Raw genomic sequence first — 16,092 nt, forward strand, 5'->3', positions numbered from 1 at the left:
CAATTTGTTATTGGGGATATATATATATATATATATATATATATATATATATATATATAATTTTATTATCAAAACTGAGGTTGAGTAATGTTCTCCTGATGTTGATTCATTTTTCATATGTATTAGCATTATCATAAAATTATTCCTAAATTACCTCTGTACTAGAAAAGATAACTTTATCTGGGACGGTGCAATAAATCAATCACAGTTGTGAGTAACACTAATCATGACGGTTTTAGATGCATTTCTTTGTTGCCAATTAAGCATAAATAACAAAAACTTTTTCAGCACAGCAGGCAGTTTTGTGGATTGACAGATTACACCCTGGACAAAATTAGTCAAAAGAAATTTTAATCAAGTCTGGATTAAAACCTTACATCCCAGAAATATCTGTTGTCTTATGTGTGTCAGGACTAAACAAAACTAAATAGACTAAATACAATCTCAGTTTGTTAAAAGCAACAAGTGATAGAAAGCTCTGCTCATTTCTCTGTGACAAAGCTGTTTTGGTGAAGAAAGCTGAAAGTACAGAGACTGACTCACAAACGTTCTTCTGCTCTGAACATGAACTCTGTACTTTGTGGTGTTTCAGGAGGAAAACTGCCTCAAATAAACTCTCATATTAGTTTCACATTTTCTCCAGAAGCTTTGAATGAGATCCTGAAATAAAGACAGAAGAAAATACTTTGTTCATTCTTGAAAGAAAACTGCTTTATTTATTCTGTAAAGCTTCAGTTTGTTCACACATCCAATCAGTAAAGTCTGTTAAATGACTCTTGTTCAATGATTTCATGTTCAGATTCACTTCTTCCACACAATCAATTAGTGTAACCCAGAATGTCAGCTATGTACAAGGACATAATAAATGATCTCCTTATCCGATAATTATAGTTTTATAACACATTTCTTTACACATTTACAGAGTGATGAGAACAAAATATCTGTGATAAAGGAAGGTCTGGTGTTTAAGACGCTGAAGTGGAAGAGAAACAACAGCTCACAAATACATCAATACAAACATGAAACTAACATTTAGAACAAAGAGAAGTTTAAACTTTCATCTGAAGAGATGTGAGTAAAGGTTAAAAACATCGTCATGAGCAATTATAATCTCCATGGCTAAAAATACAGAGGAGAAAGCAGAATTTGGAGAAACACAAAACATCAATAGAAAAACTAATGAGGAGAAGAAAAATGTTGACAATCTCAGTTTGATTGACAGCTGATCTCTGTGCAGTTCAGAAACATCACAGCAACAAGCTCTCAGAAATAATGGAGACAAACAAAATGAATTACAACAGAATCTGACACATGAAATCTGAAATGACTTCTGTCTATTTGAGTTTACAGAACTCAGCTGTGTCTCCATAAAAATAGCAAAGCCAAAGTCCAGCATAGAGAGGCTGAGTGAATGTGGTCTGGACTCTGTGGAGGAGAGTCATGGTTTCAGAGACACTGTAGAAGGACAGAATACCTGCGCTGTGATCCAGATACAGTCCTACTCTGGAGGAACGAGGACCTGAGACGGGAGTTGAGACATTGTTGAACACAAAAGTATAACTCTTAGTGTCACAATATAAAGCCCAAGATTTGTCATTGTGTCCAAATCTACATTCATCATACCGCCCTGCTCTGCTGATATCCTTGTATGCAACTGCTACATAAACTCCTCCCCCTCTCCACTCCACCTCCCAGTAACAACGTCCAGTCAAACTCTCTTTACTCAGGACCTGACACCATCTAATAAATCTGTCTGGGTGACTAGAATAAGAAACTGGACTTGTTAGTTTTGCTTTTCTGTTCCCCTCAGATAATAACAAACGTGTGTTTACTGTGTTTGGATCCAGTGTGATTTCACATGAATATTTTAAGAACTCAGCTCTGGTCTTGGGTTCTTGTTGTGCTAGCAAAACATCCTCTTCAGTCCCTGTCAGTGAGATGTTTGTCCATTTCTCCCTCAGGATGTCCTGTAGTTGATCTCTGAACACTGACACAGCTGCTGTCACATCCTCAAAGTAGCTCAGAGGACGGATATTGATGCTGGATGAGTCTGTAGGTTCACTGAGTTGTGACAGTGAGGGGTAGTTGTGTAGAAACTGGTTGTGATCCTCTGTGTGTGAGAACTGCTCCAGTTCAGCGTCTTTCCTCTTCAGCTCAGTGATCTCCTGCTCCAACTTCTCCTGAAGCTCTTTGGCTCGACTCACTTCAGTTTCCTGCTGGGATCTGATTTGCTGCTTCACATCAGAGCTTCTTTTCTGGATGAGATGGATCAGCTCAGTGAAGATCTTCTCACTGTCCTCCACTGCTTCATCAGCAGAGCGACTGACGGCCTCCACCTCCTGTTGAAGCAGCTTCACATCTTTCTCTCTGTCCTGGATTCTCTGCTGGATGTTTTGTCGACTCACCTCGAGCTCTCTCTGCCTCTCAGTCCTTTCTGCTGCAGCTGAGACTGTGTCGTGGCCTTTATGTTCATCCACAGAGCAGAGATAACAGATACTCTGCTGATCAGTACGGCAGAACATCTTCATCACCTCATCATGACGAGAGCAGATGTTCTCCTGGAGCTTCTTGGAGGGGTCGACCAGCTTGTGTTTTTTGAATGTAGGTGATTCATAATGAGGTTGGAGGTGTTTCTCACAATAAGAGGCGAGACACACCATACAAGACTTGAGAGCTTTCAGCTTTCTCCCAGTGCAGAAATCACAGGCCACATCTTCAGATCCAGCATAGCAGTGATCAGCAGGAGCACCTTGGAGTCCAGTCTTCTTCAGCTCCTCCACTAAATCTGCTAACATGGTGTTTTTCACCAGGACAGGCCTCGGTGTGAAGGTCTGTCTGCACTGAGGGCAGCTGTAGATTTTCTTCTCATTCTCTCCATCCCAGAAACTTTTAATACAGCTCATGCAGTAGCTGTGTCCACAGGGAATAGTCACCGGATCCTTCAGTAGATCCAGACAGATCGAACAGCAGAATTTTGCTCCGTCCAGCTGAGCTCCTTGCTGCGCCATTTTAGCTCTCAGTGACAATGACTGTCTGAGTTTCAATTTCTTAGAAGTGAAACTAGTTTGAGCTCTGATCTAAACAGCATGTGTTTCTGCAGTGAATGGAGGCTGCAGCTCTTTTACATGTTGGTTACACCCATCTTCAAACTGTAGATCTGAAGGGGAGGGAATAAGGACATACGTGGACAGACTGGAGCTTGTTGTGTTTGAGAGCAGGAAGAAGAGGGAGGAGTTATCAAGCTATGGTCATTCCAGGAAGAGGAGCAGTTTGAGAGAGATACTGTGTGTTTAACCTTTTATTCACAATGAAGTTCTTGTCTCATTTGAAAACACTGGTCACCTGCTTTCTGGTGGCAAAGTAATCTTGGGAATTTGGGAGAGATCTACACATGGCTCCTCATTTCTCTGAATTCCTGTATTCTCCTAAAATCCAGCTCAATTAAACTTTTTCTGAGAGACATTTCAAACACAACAGATAAAGAATGTCAGACAAGAGTGTCAAAATAAAATTATTTTACACAAAAGCATCTTTGTAAACAGAAAAATTCTCATAAAAACAGCCCAAACACACCCTGGTAAAGTGAATTTTAGTAGCTGGTAGCTCAAACAAAAATTTGTGGAAAATAAGCCTGAACAGTCTTTTAAAAGGTTTTTTTTTTTTTTTTTTTCTTTTTTACATCCACAGTAATAACTGGCCTTTTACAAATACAGTAAGTAGCCAATTAAACCTATCAGTCTTTCAGTAACTTAAACCAAAAAAACAGCATAATTGTCTGCACTTACACTTAAAATATTCATTCCTAATTACCTGCAGCAGTTTCACACCACCATCTTCGTCTTATCGTCTTGAAAACAAATTCTTCAAGAAAACTGTAGACAAACTGAGTTGAGGAGCTTTAACCTCCACTACATCCCTGGTCAACAGGATGAAGGCGCCCTCTTGTGTCCTGCATCAGTTTTCAGATTTCAGTTGTTAACCTGCCATGATGTTCACTGCAGGAAGACATGTAAAAACTTCACTGAGCCTTTGGCAGCTTCAAACAATATCAGTAAAGAGAGATTCAAATATATACAATATCATACTGTGTCAGTTTGTTCATAGAAGTCACACTCTGTAACATCGATGCTGCATTCAGGTCACATGGGAAAGATGGGAGATTCTTGGGCTCCGTTATGCTGTGGGGGGCATTTTGCTGGCATGGTTTGGGTCCACTTGTCCCCTTAGAGGGAAGGGTCACTGCAAATCAATACAAAGTTGTTCTAAGTGATCACCTTTATCCTATGATGAAACATTTCTATCCTGATGGGAGTGGTCTCTTCCAGATGCCAATGCCCCCATCCATAGGGCACGAAGGGTCACTGAATGGTTTGATGAGTATGAAAATGATGTGAATCATATGCTATGACCTTCACAGTCACCAGATCTCAACACAAATTGAACACCTATGGGAGATTTTGGACTGACATTTTGGACGAGCACTCTCGACCACCACCATCAAAACACCAAATGAGGAAATATCTTTTTGAAGAATGGCGTTCATCCCTCCAGAAGAGTCCAGAGACTGTAGAATCAATGCCGAGGCTCATTGAAGCTGTTCTGGTGGCACGTGGTGGCCAAATATCTTACTAAGACACTTTATGTTGGTTTTTCCTTTAATTTGTCACCCGTCTGTATGTACAGCATGTTTGTGTGTGGTTTAAACTTAACATTAGTCAACAATTAGGTATTTATTCATCAACACAGCAACACTTGTAACAGGGATCGATCATTAACATGAACAATGTCTCTAGTCTCTAAAATATCAGAAAATAATTTTTGGGGGTAAATTGAGCCATTGACTCAACTGATTTTTGATTTGAACTGACTTGATGATTTTACTGCAAAATACTGAATTGTTGTTCTGCTGACATGCATCCTGGAAAATGTGATCTGTGATGCCATCACCTTCACTGAGCACGCCAAGAGGAAGACTGTGACCGCCATGGATGTGGTGTATGCTCTGAAGAGGCAGGGACGCACTCTGTACGGCTTTGGAGGTTAAACCTGATCTTGATATGCTGATACTAAAACACAAAGGCTCTTTTAAGAGCTGTCCTGTTGTACAGTTTGTAGTAATAGTTGTATATTAGAATATATTAGTATATTATCGTCAATACACTACTTTGTGTATAAAGTGATTTATGTCTCCTGCAATTTGTGTTGAAGCTCCACCTCATCATAAAGAAAAGGCACGGTTTATAATCATTAAGGGTTTAATTAATGGTTAAAAATCATTTATTAATGCTTTGAACATAATTATAAGCCATTGTTCAGCTTAATTTTTAGGCGACCGGGTTGTGAAAATATCCTTCTTTCTCTCAAAATAAATCTGAGGTGAGATGATTAATTGGGTTAGGAAGAGGTTCTGCTGGAGGTTTGTTTTTATTTTTGAACTTTTAATAATCTTTGCTTTTTTGTCACAAGAAAAAAATTCATTTACATTCTTATTCATTTGATTATTTTACTGTAGTCCAGTAGTCCCTTAAAATGTATTTATCCTTGTCGATTTTAAAATGTATATCAAAGATGAACAAAAAACATATTGTATGTTTATATGTCAAAATATATTTTATCTTGTCTCTTGTATATTTATATTTAATATATTTAATTATACCTTTGTTCCTTTTTATTTCTACAGTATGTTCATGTCTTGTTTCTGGTTTCTTTGCCTCAGTTTTTATTCCCTCTCTTGTTTTGTAAGTTACTTTTCTATCTTTTTGTATTGTTTAAAACATTTCTCCGATCATTAATATTCACAGAAACACAAGCACAAGGCTTAGACACAGTAATGTTGACATAACATGACCTGTATGGCCTCATCATCAAAAGACTTTCCAGCTTGTATCTTTGTCATGACATTATTTGACCCTGCAGGTCAGCTGTGGATGTGGCTACTGTGACTGCATGCTCAGTCTGAACCAAACACATTAGTTTATATTGTATTATTATTATTATTTAGTTATATGATCTTAGCTGTGTATTAAACATGTGAACTGATATATGTAAGGGAACATTTGCTTCTTAAATTAAAACATTTTACCCAGTAAATCAGATTTTAAGGTAGAAATTAAACTCATACCTTCACTCAGTCTCAATGTATTTATTTATTCATTGTCCTGCAAATATCAACGTGGATTATTGTGAGTATTTGTCAGGAGAACCTTTGAAGTATTACGTGCAAACGTTAGTGCAGCAGCGATACCTTGTGGCCAAAATGTACAGTGCAATTATATTTAGTTCAATGAACTCCGGTAGAGAATAAAAGTCAGTCCCTCCTTTGTTTTCATTGACCCTCGCTACTGTTGTCACTGGGAGATTTATACTTTTTAGCGCTTAAAATAACTGTCAATGACCTTTATAGTAGACAACACGTTCTCGTAATGCTCAACTAATAATATGGGAAGGAACTGTAATCTTTAATTTAAACATGAATTATCTTTGTGTCTTTCAATAGAAGCAACACAATATATGAAGTATGAGAAAATGTGACATTTCGAAGGAATCAAGCTCTCAGGTGAAGGTGTGGGTGGTCCTGAAAAGGACCTTTGAGTTGTTGGTACAAACAGCAGATTTACTTGGAGCTGGTGTACTTGGTGACAGCCTTGGTGCCCTCAGACACGGCGTGTTTGGCCAGCTCACCGGGCAGCAGCAGGCGGACGGCGGTCTGGATCTCCCTGGAGGTGATGGTGGAGCGCTTGTTGTAGTGAGCAAGGCGGGAAGCCTCACCGGCGATGCGCTCAAAGATGTCCCCAACAAAGGAGTTCATGATGCCCATGGCCTTGGAGGAGATGCCGGTGTCGGGGTGGACCTGCTTCAGCACCTTGTACACGTAGATGGCGTAGCTCTCCTTCCTGGTCTTTCTCTTCTTCTTGCCGGTCTTGGTGGCTTTAGACACGGCCTTCTTGGAGCCTTTCTTCGGGGCCTTAACTGGATCAGGCATGGTGAGTTCGCTGGATTTTCTCAAACGAATAACTCTCACAGCTCCAAACAGTCTCTATATATCCATCTGATGCAAACTTTACTGCGCCGTTGCTCACACAGGATTGGTTTAATTCTTGTTAGTGAGACTGAGCATGCGCAATATAAAACACCGCCCAACCTTTGATGAACAATCTGACCGCCTTTTTACTTCAAGAGCTGCCCACCTCATCTGAAGAGTCTCCACTGTTTATAATATAATATACTGTCCAAAAATCCATAACTATAGAGAAATAAACATATTGTATTTAGATTTAGCATTCCACAAGCTGATATGTTTTATTGACCAATGATAAAACATTAAAAAAATGCATAGATAGGTTTTATTTTATCAATAATTAATCCACAGTTTTTGATGCTATTTCTTCTGAAATAACAATACTTTTCAAAACTAATGTTAATATGAACTTTATTGATTCTCCCATGCTGAACCCAGCTTACACATTAAGATCATGTCTCTCTGCTCCACAAAAAGAATAACAGTGATTCCTTCAGTCTTTCTTTTAAATGATGTACAAAGCATCAGTAAATGATAATAATAACCAATAATACTTATAAACTGTGTTTTATCTTAGTTGAAGGAAGTGTTGTTCAAATCATTTTATACACAGACTAGCTCATGTGTTTATGTATATGCATAAAATACTAATATATAACTTATGATTTGTAGCCCCATTCTCAGTGATGGAAAATAACTACATTAAATGCAATAGTGTACTTTCACACAATTTTGAGATACTTATTCAATAATTTCCTTTTATGCTACTATTGTGTTTATCATGTAAATATTATTTTACTCCACAACATGTATGCAACATGCTTGTGTCAAATAAGCAAAGATGTTATCAAGTCCAAAAATAAACACAAGTGTGTAGCAGAACTTCTAACCCCATAATTAGTTTATACTTATATTCAAAGCATTAGTGAATGATTAATTAGCTAATAGTTCTTATAGTGTCCCTCATTATCATTAGATGTAACTTGGAAACTAATTAAAATTAAACATTTAAGTATTTTCATAGAAAGAGTAGTTTAAGTGTTTGTTTAACATACTAATGTATTTCAATGTACACCTAATCGTACAACAGAATAGCTCTTAAGAGGAGGTGGGTGGCTCTTAAAAGAGCCTTTGTTTGGGGATCAGTGGGTCAGGATCACGTTTAACCTCCGAAACCGTACAGAGTGCGTCCCTGCCTCTTCAGAGCATAAACCACATCCATGGCGGTCACGGTCTTCCTCTTGGCATGCTCGGTGTAGGTGACGGCATCACGGATCACATTCTCCAGGAACACCTTCAACACTCCGCGGGTCTCTTCGTAGATCAGACCGGAGATACGCTTCACACCACCACGGCGAGCCAGACGGCGGATGGCGGGCTTGGTGATTCCCTGGATGTTATCACGGAGAACTTTACGGTGACGCTTAGCGCCTCCTTTACCGAGTCCCTTTCCTCCTTTGCCTCTACCACTCATTTTTACTGTTCTTCCTTTAAACAAGTTAAAGTCGAATGTGAGAAAAATATTCGAGAGCTTCTTCTTTTAAAGCGTGTCTGCGGACGTAAAAGAGGACTGTTGGCGCGAACTTTGCTGGGCGGTGCCAAATTCAGCAGCTCAGCCCACCTCGTTTTTTCAAAGCAGGCTGATCTCTTCCCTCCTTTTTGATTGTTTTTGCTCCATTTTGTATCTTTTTCTGAGATATTCGGCAGGTTAACCTGCTGTTGGTTGGAAACAGACCCTCAGCTGTAGTATTTGTATTGTTCTTGCTGCACATGAAAAGAAATTGAATGTAACGATCCTCTCATATCATACTATATAATATAGTTTGCTATACAAATGATTGTAGACAACCATAAAGGCAAACCTACATGCTGTGGATTTTGGCCTCCATCATTTTGATCTTTTAACAGCCAGTATGAACAGGAGGAATGAACAGCGAGGAAACTGTGAACTCTTCCTTTAACTGTTCAAACCGAGGCTCTGGATTCCTCTTGAGCTCTTTAGGTCCATTCAGTAATCCATCCATGGTGTTTATTGAAGAAATGTTTTGTGTCAATTTCCTGACAAACAACTACCAAAGGTGTATGGTCTGAAGAGGCAGAGATGCATCCTGTACAGCTTCAGAGGTTAACTTCATCTGATCATTACAACAAACCAAAGTTCCTTTTAAGGGCCGTACACGTACTCTAAAAGAGCTTTTACATCCAGTAATCAAATGTGCTTCAAATGTGTTTTAAAATGGATATATCTTAAATGTTAAAATGTTAAATGCTGATAAATATACAGACTACAATAACCATGTTCTTATATTAGTCTATTGATATAGATACACAAAATAACATTTGGTCCTAAAACCACACTGATAGATCAAAATCCTTTGTTTCTGGAAGTTACACTGCAGAGCTGCACACATCATAGTAAAAACCTGACTTGCTTTTCATGTGAAAATGATCATAATATCAAAGTTACTGTAATAATCACTGGAGATGATGAAATGCTTTGAAGGCTGAGTTCATTGGATGGATTTGAGTCCTTTATTTCTCTGGTTGCACATCTGATTCTAGATTTCAATGCTATAAACAAGTGAGCAGCAGTGATTTAGATTCGTCATGTCAATGTTGAATTTATAATACCATGTTAGTGGATTTATTATTCTAAATGCTCTGAATAGATGATTGGGAGCAGAGTGGAGTCTGTAGTTCACAGCCCCACAAAGTCTTGAATATGACTCAACAATAGGAAAAGTAGCACTAAAGGAGCTATGGATTGATTATCATTAGCAATGATTAACTGAGTTGTTGTTCTGCTGACATGCAGGATTGACATGTTTATATAATAACATAATAAAATGACTGAATAAATATAAATATTTATGTCAGCAGAACAACAACTCAGTTAATCGTTGCTAATGAACAAATAAATAAGTCAGTGTCAGACACTAACAGTACTGTTAGGGATGAGACAGTCCTGAACAGAACTAGTGACTTTTGTTTTTTGTTTCTTCCAGCAGAGGAACTAGATTAATCTCTCTAGTCGTCTGAATCACGTCAACACTAAGAAAAAATATTCTCAAAACATCTAATTAATGGAGAAAATAATGTCTGAAGGAGTTTAGGAGGTTTTGCGCTATTTTTTAAAGTAATATTATTGACATGTCTAATAAAATGGGAATATATATTTTTACATAAATGAACATATCAACAGTGATGCTTTATTAAAATTCACCTAATGTATGTCCACTGTTTACTCTTATAGGGCCTGATTTTGTGCACTGGCCCAGGGAAAGCCTTTATTATTACACGTTTTTTTTCTAATCAAATGGTTTTATATGGATGCCTTTTTTTTTTTTCTTTAAAAAGGCTTCTTTTAACTCTGAGGAAGTCGTAACCTGTGAAAGTGAAAGTCCGTCAGCAGAACACACAGAATAACTGTAAGCGAAATACTGTAGCAAAGCACAAACTGAAATATAATATATAAATATGTGTATATATATATATATATATATATATATATATATATATATATATATATATATATATATATATATAAAATAAAAGCATTCGCAAATTTTGGGTGAAAATTTTTAACTGAAAATCGAAAGGTTATGAAGCAGCAGTTTATCGTTGTCATGACAATTTGCCAAACTGAACTCGCCGCCAGCCTGAACCGAGACATAAAATTCACGTAAAGTGTCATTAAGCAAAACCGCAGAGTTTGTATCCAAATCAGTGTTCCTTTTGTTTTTGGTAGAGAAAGCCTCTCAGTATATTAACTGCCCATATTTTGCCTTTTTTGTATTAATCTCATCCTTCTCTTCCTCTATCATTTGAAGCTCTCCAGGTGTCAGTTCCTTGTGCCGTTTTTCGCTTGGTTTCTGTCTTTTCTTTTCAATTTCCCACTGCTGCACGCAGTCTACAGCTGGAAGGAATAGTGTTGCACAGTATTTATTATGTATTATTTATATTAAAAATAGTTCTCAGAATGAAAGAAGAAATGTTCACAGCCATAGAAAAGCTCTGACAGGAAGTCTGGCTGAACTGCATCATGAGCCTCATCAATGTGTTTGCTGCGACCAGAATCACTTCATATTATTACAAACTGATCAGCAACAGATGGATGTTTTTACTTTGAGTTTGTGAACAAACATGTAAACCAGCTGGAAAACTACTTTTGGTGGAGCTCTGATGTATTTTACAGCATTTTAGGAGAGAAATGAGAGAGAAAAGCCGCTGAGCAGTGCTGTTGACGACGGTGAACAGGTGAGGTTTGTTTGCTCCACAAAGAAAAATCAGAGAACATCAGAGCTCTACATGACTTCAATATGAAGAGACACAAGTCCGCTATCTGCTGCCTTCACTGTCAGCCTTCAGCACTTGTCACACACTCAGTTTTCACTCTTTTATTACTAAGAGAAAACACAAGTGTCAGACATTCACACTGCATAGAGGAGGCAGCAGCTGGACTGAGTCTCCACGGTTCTCATGGTGTGTTTAAGTGCAGCCTCCTGCCTCTGACTTTCCATCAGTCTACTCAGACTCTGATTGTCTCGTATCGGACCAGAACTTAAAAGATATAATGGCAGAAGTAGCTCCAGCTCCCGCCGCCGCCCCGGCTAAAGCCGCCAAGAAGAAGGTTTCCAAGCCGAAGAAGACTGGCCCCAGCGTCAGCGAGCTCATTGTTAAGGCTGTGGCCGCATCCAAGGAGCGGAGCGGCGTGTCTGCAGCTGCCCTCAAGAAGGCTCTGGCTGCCGGAGGTTACGATGTGGAGAAGAACAAGGCCCGCGTCAAGACCGCCATCAAGAGCCTGGTGGCCAAGGGGACTCTGGTCCAGACCAAGGGGACCGGGGCCTCCGGCTCCTTCAAGATGAACAAGAAGGTTGAAACCAAGGCCAAGAAGCCCGTAAAGAAAGCCGCTCCTAAAGCCAAGAAGCCCGCCGCCAAGAAACCCGCAGCGGCTAAGAAGCCCAAGACAGCGGCAGCCAAGAAGACAGCAGCTGCTAAGAAATCCCCCAAGAAGGTCAAGAAGCCCGCAGCGGCCAAGAAAGCAGCCAAGAGCCCCAAGAAGGCCGCCAAGAGCCCCAAGAAAGTGGCCAAAAAGGCTCCTGCAGCCAAGAAAGCCCCCGCAAAGAAGGTGGCCAAACCCAAAGCCAAGAAGGCAGCACCCAAGAAGAAGTGAGCTGTCATCAGTCTCAACATCTCAACCTGATCAAAGGCTCTTTTCAGAGCCACACATCTTTATCTAAGAGCATGATCCTAATTATAATATGTTTTAACTATATAGTGTTTTCATACTAATTGATAACACAGTGGTCTTTTATTCAGCAAAGTAAACTTATGTTAAAGAGAAAATATGAAAATGAAGTCAGATTAGTGGGAGAAGGAGCTCCTTTGTTCCTCTCAGTACCTCGCTTAGTAGGCAGTTATATGTAAAAATGGTGACTGCAGTTATAAATATATCAATTCATAGTCATGTTTTTAGAAATATAATTTCAAATATGAAATAGCCATTCTTCTAAAAATCATTTCCTGTTCACATCCACTCGATTATAAACTTAACTTAAATATTTTGCATATTTGTGTAATATATCAACATTACATATCCATAACTAAAGAAAAACCAAACCAAATCTAAAGGGAACTTCACTGTTTCATGTATTATGAATATGTGAAACACAGAATAAATCACCAAAATTATGGGGGGGGGGGAGAGTTAATCTCATTTTTGGCTGTCAGGCTAAAAAAAACTGATTTATTGGCCAAGTGGGCCAGTTGGGGGAAAATGTTACTGGATCCTGCATATTCTGTTAACTCAGTCTGTGTCATGGTCTGCACTGAGCAGCACCAAATACAGCAAATCTCTTAGGATGACATTGAACTGTAAATGTATTCCACAGGTTGATATTTATGATAATTAGTTCAGTTTAAAATAGTGTACAATTCATATAGGTTAATATATATAGACAACCATTGTTATAAATTACTACAGACTAGACTATCTTCTTTTAAATGTTGATATTCTTGGCAACACAACGAACAGCCATTATGATTTGAATGCAGTTATCATATATTGTAACACTGAATATAAATATGTTGGATACATTATGTACATAATTCATGTCTTAACTACAGTGTATGATAGAGATATGAGGATCTGTGTTCTTTATCAGGAGTGTGTGGCTCTTAAAAGAGCCTTTGCTTGGTTTCCAGCAGTCAGCCAGGCACCAGGTTTACTTCTTGGCGGGCTTCTCGGTCTTCTTGGGCAGCAGGACAGCCTGGATGTTGGGCAACACGCCGCCCTGAGCGATGGTCACTCCGCCCAGCAGTTTGTTGAGCTCCTCGTCGTTGCGGACAGCCAGCTGCAGGTGACGGGGGATGATCCTGGTCTTCTTGTTGTCGCGAGCAGCGTTTCCAGCGAGCTCCAGGATCTCAGCGGTCAGGTACTCCAGCACAGCCGCCAGGTAGACGGGGGCGCCGGCACCCACACGCTCCGCATAGTTGCCTTTGCGCAGCAGCCTGTGAACACGGCCGACTGGGAACTGGAGCCCGGCACGAGAAGAGCGGGTCTTTGCCTTAGCACGGGCTTTGCCTCCGGTTTTGCCGCGTCCACTCATAATTACGGTCACTTTCTAGAGTCTGTTCTCAAGAATCTGGGGAGCAAAGGCACCAAACCCTCCTTTATATGTCCACGAAGCGGGAAGCTTCCAGTACAGCAGCAGAAGGAGACTCGCTCTCATTTTGGCGGACTTTTTCAAACGACTCATGTCCAATAAGCAGCGGAGGTTCATGCTCCTGTAGGCGGTGCTGAGCGCCAGGAGGAGCCGCTCACCAATCAGGACCCGGAGGTCTGAAGCAGCGTCACACTCACACAGCCGCTCCGACACTTTAAGAGCAGCGTGTCTCCTCTTCTCGCTACTATTTTCTCCTGATCAGAGAAAGAAGACGAGATGGCAAGAACCAAGCAGACCGCCCGTAAATCTACCGGAGGCAAAGCCCCCAGAAAGCAGCTGGCCACCAAGGCTGCCCGTAAGAGCGCCCCGGCCACCGGCGGCGTCAAGAAGCCTCACCGTTACAGGCCTGGTACCGTGGCTCTCAGAGAGATCCGTCGCTACCAGAAATCCACCGAGCTGCTGATCCGCAAGCTGCCCTTCCAGCGCCTGGTCAGAGAAATCGCTCAGGACTTCAAGACCGACCTGCGCTTCCAGAGCTCCGCTGTCATGGCTCTGCAGGAGGCCAGCGAGGCTTACTTGGTCGGCCTGTTCGAGGACACCAACCTGTGCGCCATCCACGCCAAGAGGGTCACCATCATGCCCAAAGACATCCAGCTGGCCCGTCGTATCCGCGGAGAGAGAGCTTAAACTGTCTGCTGCTCCACAAACCAACAACGGCTCTTTTCAGAGCCACATCACTCTCACTAAAGAACTGCTTCCTCTGCTGTCTTTACACCATCAACATTTTATTTTAATGCATCGATTCCAATTTGCTCTTTATCATGTTTTGGTGCTGTCATAAACATACAATTTTAGCTTGAAATTCAATTGTGGCTACAGAGCCTGCCAGGGTACACCACACTTCACTCCAATATATTCGCATTAATGGTATTTTCAAGTGGCAGCTAAAACTGAAAGGTTTTAATGACAATATAAGTGAAGTCAGGGATGGCAAAATCTAAAACTGTCATCAAAAGTGAGAAATCACTGATTATATAATCTCGGAGATCGGATCAAATTACAGCTACATAATATTTGATATAACCATTATGATATATCAATTATGTGAAAGTCCATGTGATAAACGTTGAAAGGGTGCCCTCTGGTGGGCAGTGTCTCCGTAACCTGCACAGTAGAAGTCAGAGGGGAAGAGTGAGGACCACAGCTGTTCAGAAAAGTGATGAAGCTGCAGTTTAGTGTTATGTGTTTGCATCTAAGTTAAAGAAGAAACTGACCAGTTTATTTAGATAATGAAGCTGTTTTTAGTAGTTCTCTGGTCAATTGGTGTCACCAGTGCGGTTTCCTCCTTAATTGACTGATAATGTCTGCACTTTGTCCTTGCTGTGTGTTAATGTCTTCATGTACAGTTTGGTCAACATGTCTAAGTTCTGGTTATTGATCTCTGTGTAAGAAGTGTTTAGAACAGTGGTAGTAGTAACAGTTCTAGTAGGTGTGGTGTGCTATTGAAGTGTGTGTTGTAAGATATGTAGATATAGTGCATCACATCCTTTGGTTTGAGGTTATTATGGAAAGAATTGTAATCCTCATTTACCCATAAGGTCTGCTTGTTATAACTGAATAATAAGTGACTATAATACACAATGTGAATGTATTCTCTCATGCTTTCTGTCATTTCCTTTAGAAGCACAGAACAGGAGTGTACGCTGATTGGTGGCCGTTAATCAATAAACCCACTGTACTATAGTCTCTCTATCGCTCTACTTCTCTATATCTCTCTATATAAAGCAATGAATCTCCGTCTGTATGTAAGCATGCATGTATGTATGCAAGTTTGTCCTTCGCAAATCTCGAGAACCGTTCATCCGGTCTACTTCATACCTGGCAGGTGGATTGCTGGAGAAACGGGGAAGTTACCTCATAAGTAACGTTGATAACGTTGATTTGCTTTTTCTTCTGCCCGCGGAGTTAACGAGCTGAAATACAGACAGCGCCATCCTGCTATTGCAACCCACATAGTGGTCGGAGGTGGGATTACATCCATAGTGTTAATGACTAAAAAACGACTTAAACTCTATTATTGAACTGTGTGTGAACGTTACTGTGAATGAAACTCGGCATGCATGTTCAAAACTTAGTGTTCGATGTCTCAGGCACGTTCAGAAATATATAAAAATACCTCATAGACAATGTTGCTTCTGCTTCTTCTTCTGCATGTGGATTCAACGAGCGGAAATACGGACAACGCCACTCTGCCATTGCAACATTGCACACTGTGGTCAGAGATGGGATTACATCCTTAGTGATAAGAACTACCATAGAGAATGAATTGAAGAAGTTTATAGAGTTAAGCTCTATTCCCGTTACTCATGCACGGGAACTTTGTATGTATGTTTAAAACAGTGCAGGATG

General features: G+C 40.2%; 5 protein-coding genes and 1 pseudogene across 5 annotated transcripts; 2 read left to right on the top strand and 4 right to left on the bottom strand.

Moving 5' to 3' along the window:
- Positions 1-1,886: 1,886 nt before the first annotated feature.
- On the bottom strand, positions 1,887-4,319 carry LOC137194642 (E3 ubiquitin/ISG15 ligase TRIM25-like; annotated as a pseudogene).
- Positions 4,320-6,126: 1,807 nt separating this feature from the next.
- On the bottom strand, positions 6,127-7,016 carry LOC137194655 (histone H2B 3-like). Its single transcript, XM_067606753.1, has one exon. It carries the CDS (start codon positions 6,980-6,982, stop codon positions 6,614-6,616), a length of 369 nt encoding a protein of 122 aa, XP_067462854.1. The 5' UTR covers positions 6,983-7,016; the 3' UTR covers positions 6,127-6,613.
- Positions 7,017-8,057: 1,041 nt separating this feature from the next.
- Positions 8,058-8,678, bottom strand: LOC137193453 (histone H4). Its single transcript, XM_067604677.1, has one exon. It carries the CDS (start codon positions 8,490-8,492, stop codon positions 8,181-8,183), a length of 312 nt encoding a protein of 103 aa, XP_067460778.1. The 5' UTR covers positions 8,493-8,678; the 3' UTR covers positions 8,058-8,180.
- A 2,873-nt stretch (positions 8,679-11,551) lies between these two features.
- On the top strand, positions 11,552-12,244 carry LOC137193454 (histone H1-like). The gene has a single exon (XM_067604678.1). The coding sequence runs from the start codon at positions 11,592-11,594 to the stop codon at positions 12,189-12,191; it is 600 nt and encodes a 199-aa protein (XP_067460779.1). The 5' UTR covers positions 11,552-11,591; the 3' UTR covers positions 12,192-12,244.
- Positions 12,245-12,964: 720 nt separating this feature from the next.
- LOC137194665 (histone H2A-like) lies at positions 12,965-13,784 on the bottom strand. The gene has a single exon (XM_067606763.1). The coding sequence runs from the start codon at positions 13,624-13,626 to the stop codon at positions 13,243-13,245; it is 384 nt and encodes a 127-aa protein (XP_067462864.1). The 5' UTR covers positions 13,627-13,784; the 3' UTR covers positions 12,965-13,242.
- A 56-nt stretch (positions 13,785-13,840) lies between these two features.
- Positions 13,841-15,426, top strand: LOC137194663 (histone H3). Its single transcript, XM_067606761.1, has one exon. The coding sequence runs from the start codon at positions 13,960-13,962 to the stop codon at positions 14,368-14,370; it is 411 nt and encodes a 136-aa protein (XP_067462862.1). The 5' UTR covers positions 13,841-13,959; the 3' UTR covers positions 14,371-15,426.
- Positions 15,427-16,092: the final 666 nt, after the last annotated feature.

This window comes from Thunnus thynnus, chromosome 12 (genome assembly GCF_963924715.1).
Source record: "Thunnus thynnus chromosome 12, fThuThy2.1, whole genome shotgun sequence".
Classification (NCBI taxonomy): domain Eukaryota; kingdom Metazoa; phylum Chordata; class Actinopteri; order Scombriformes; family Scombridae; genus Thunnus; species Thunnus thynnus.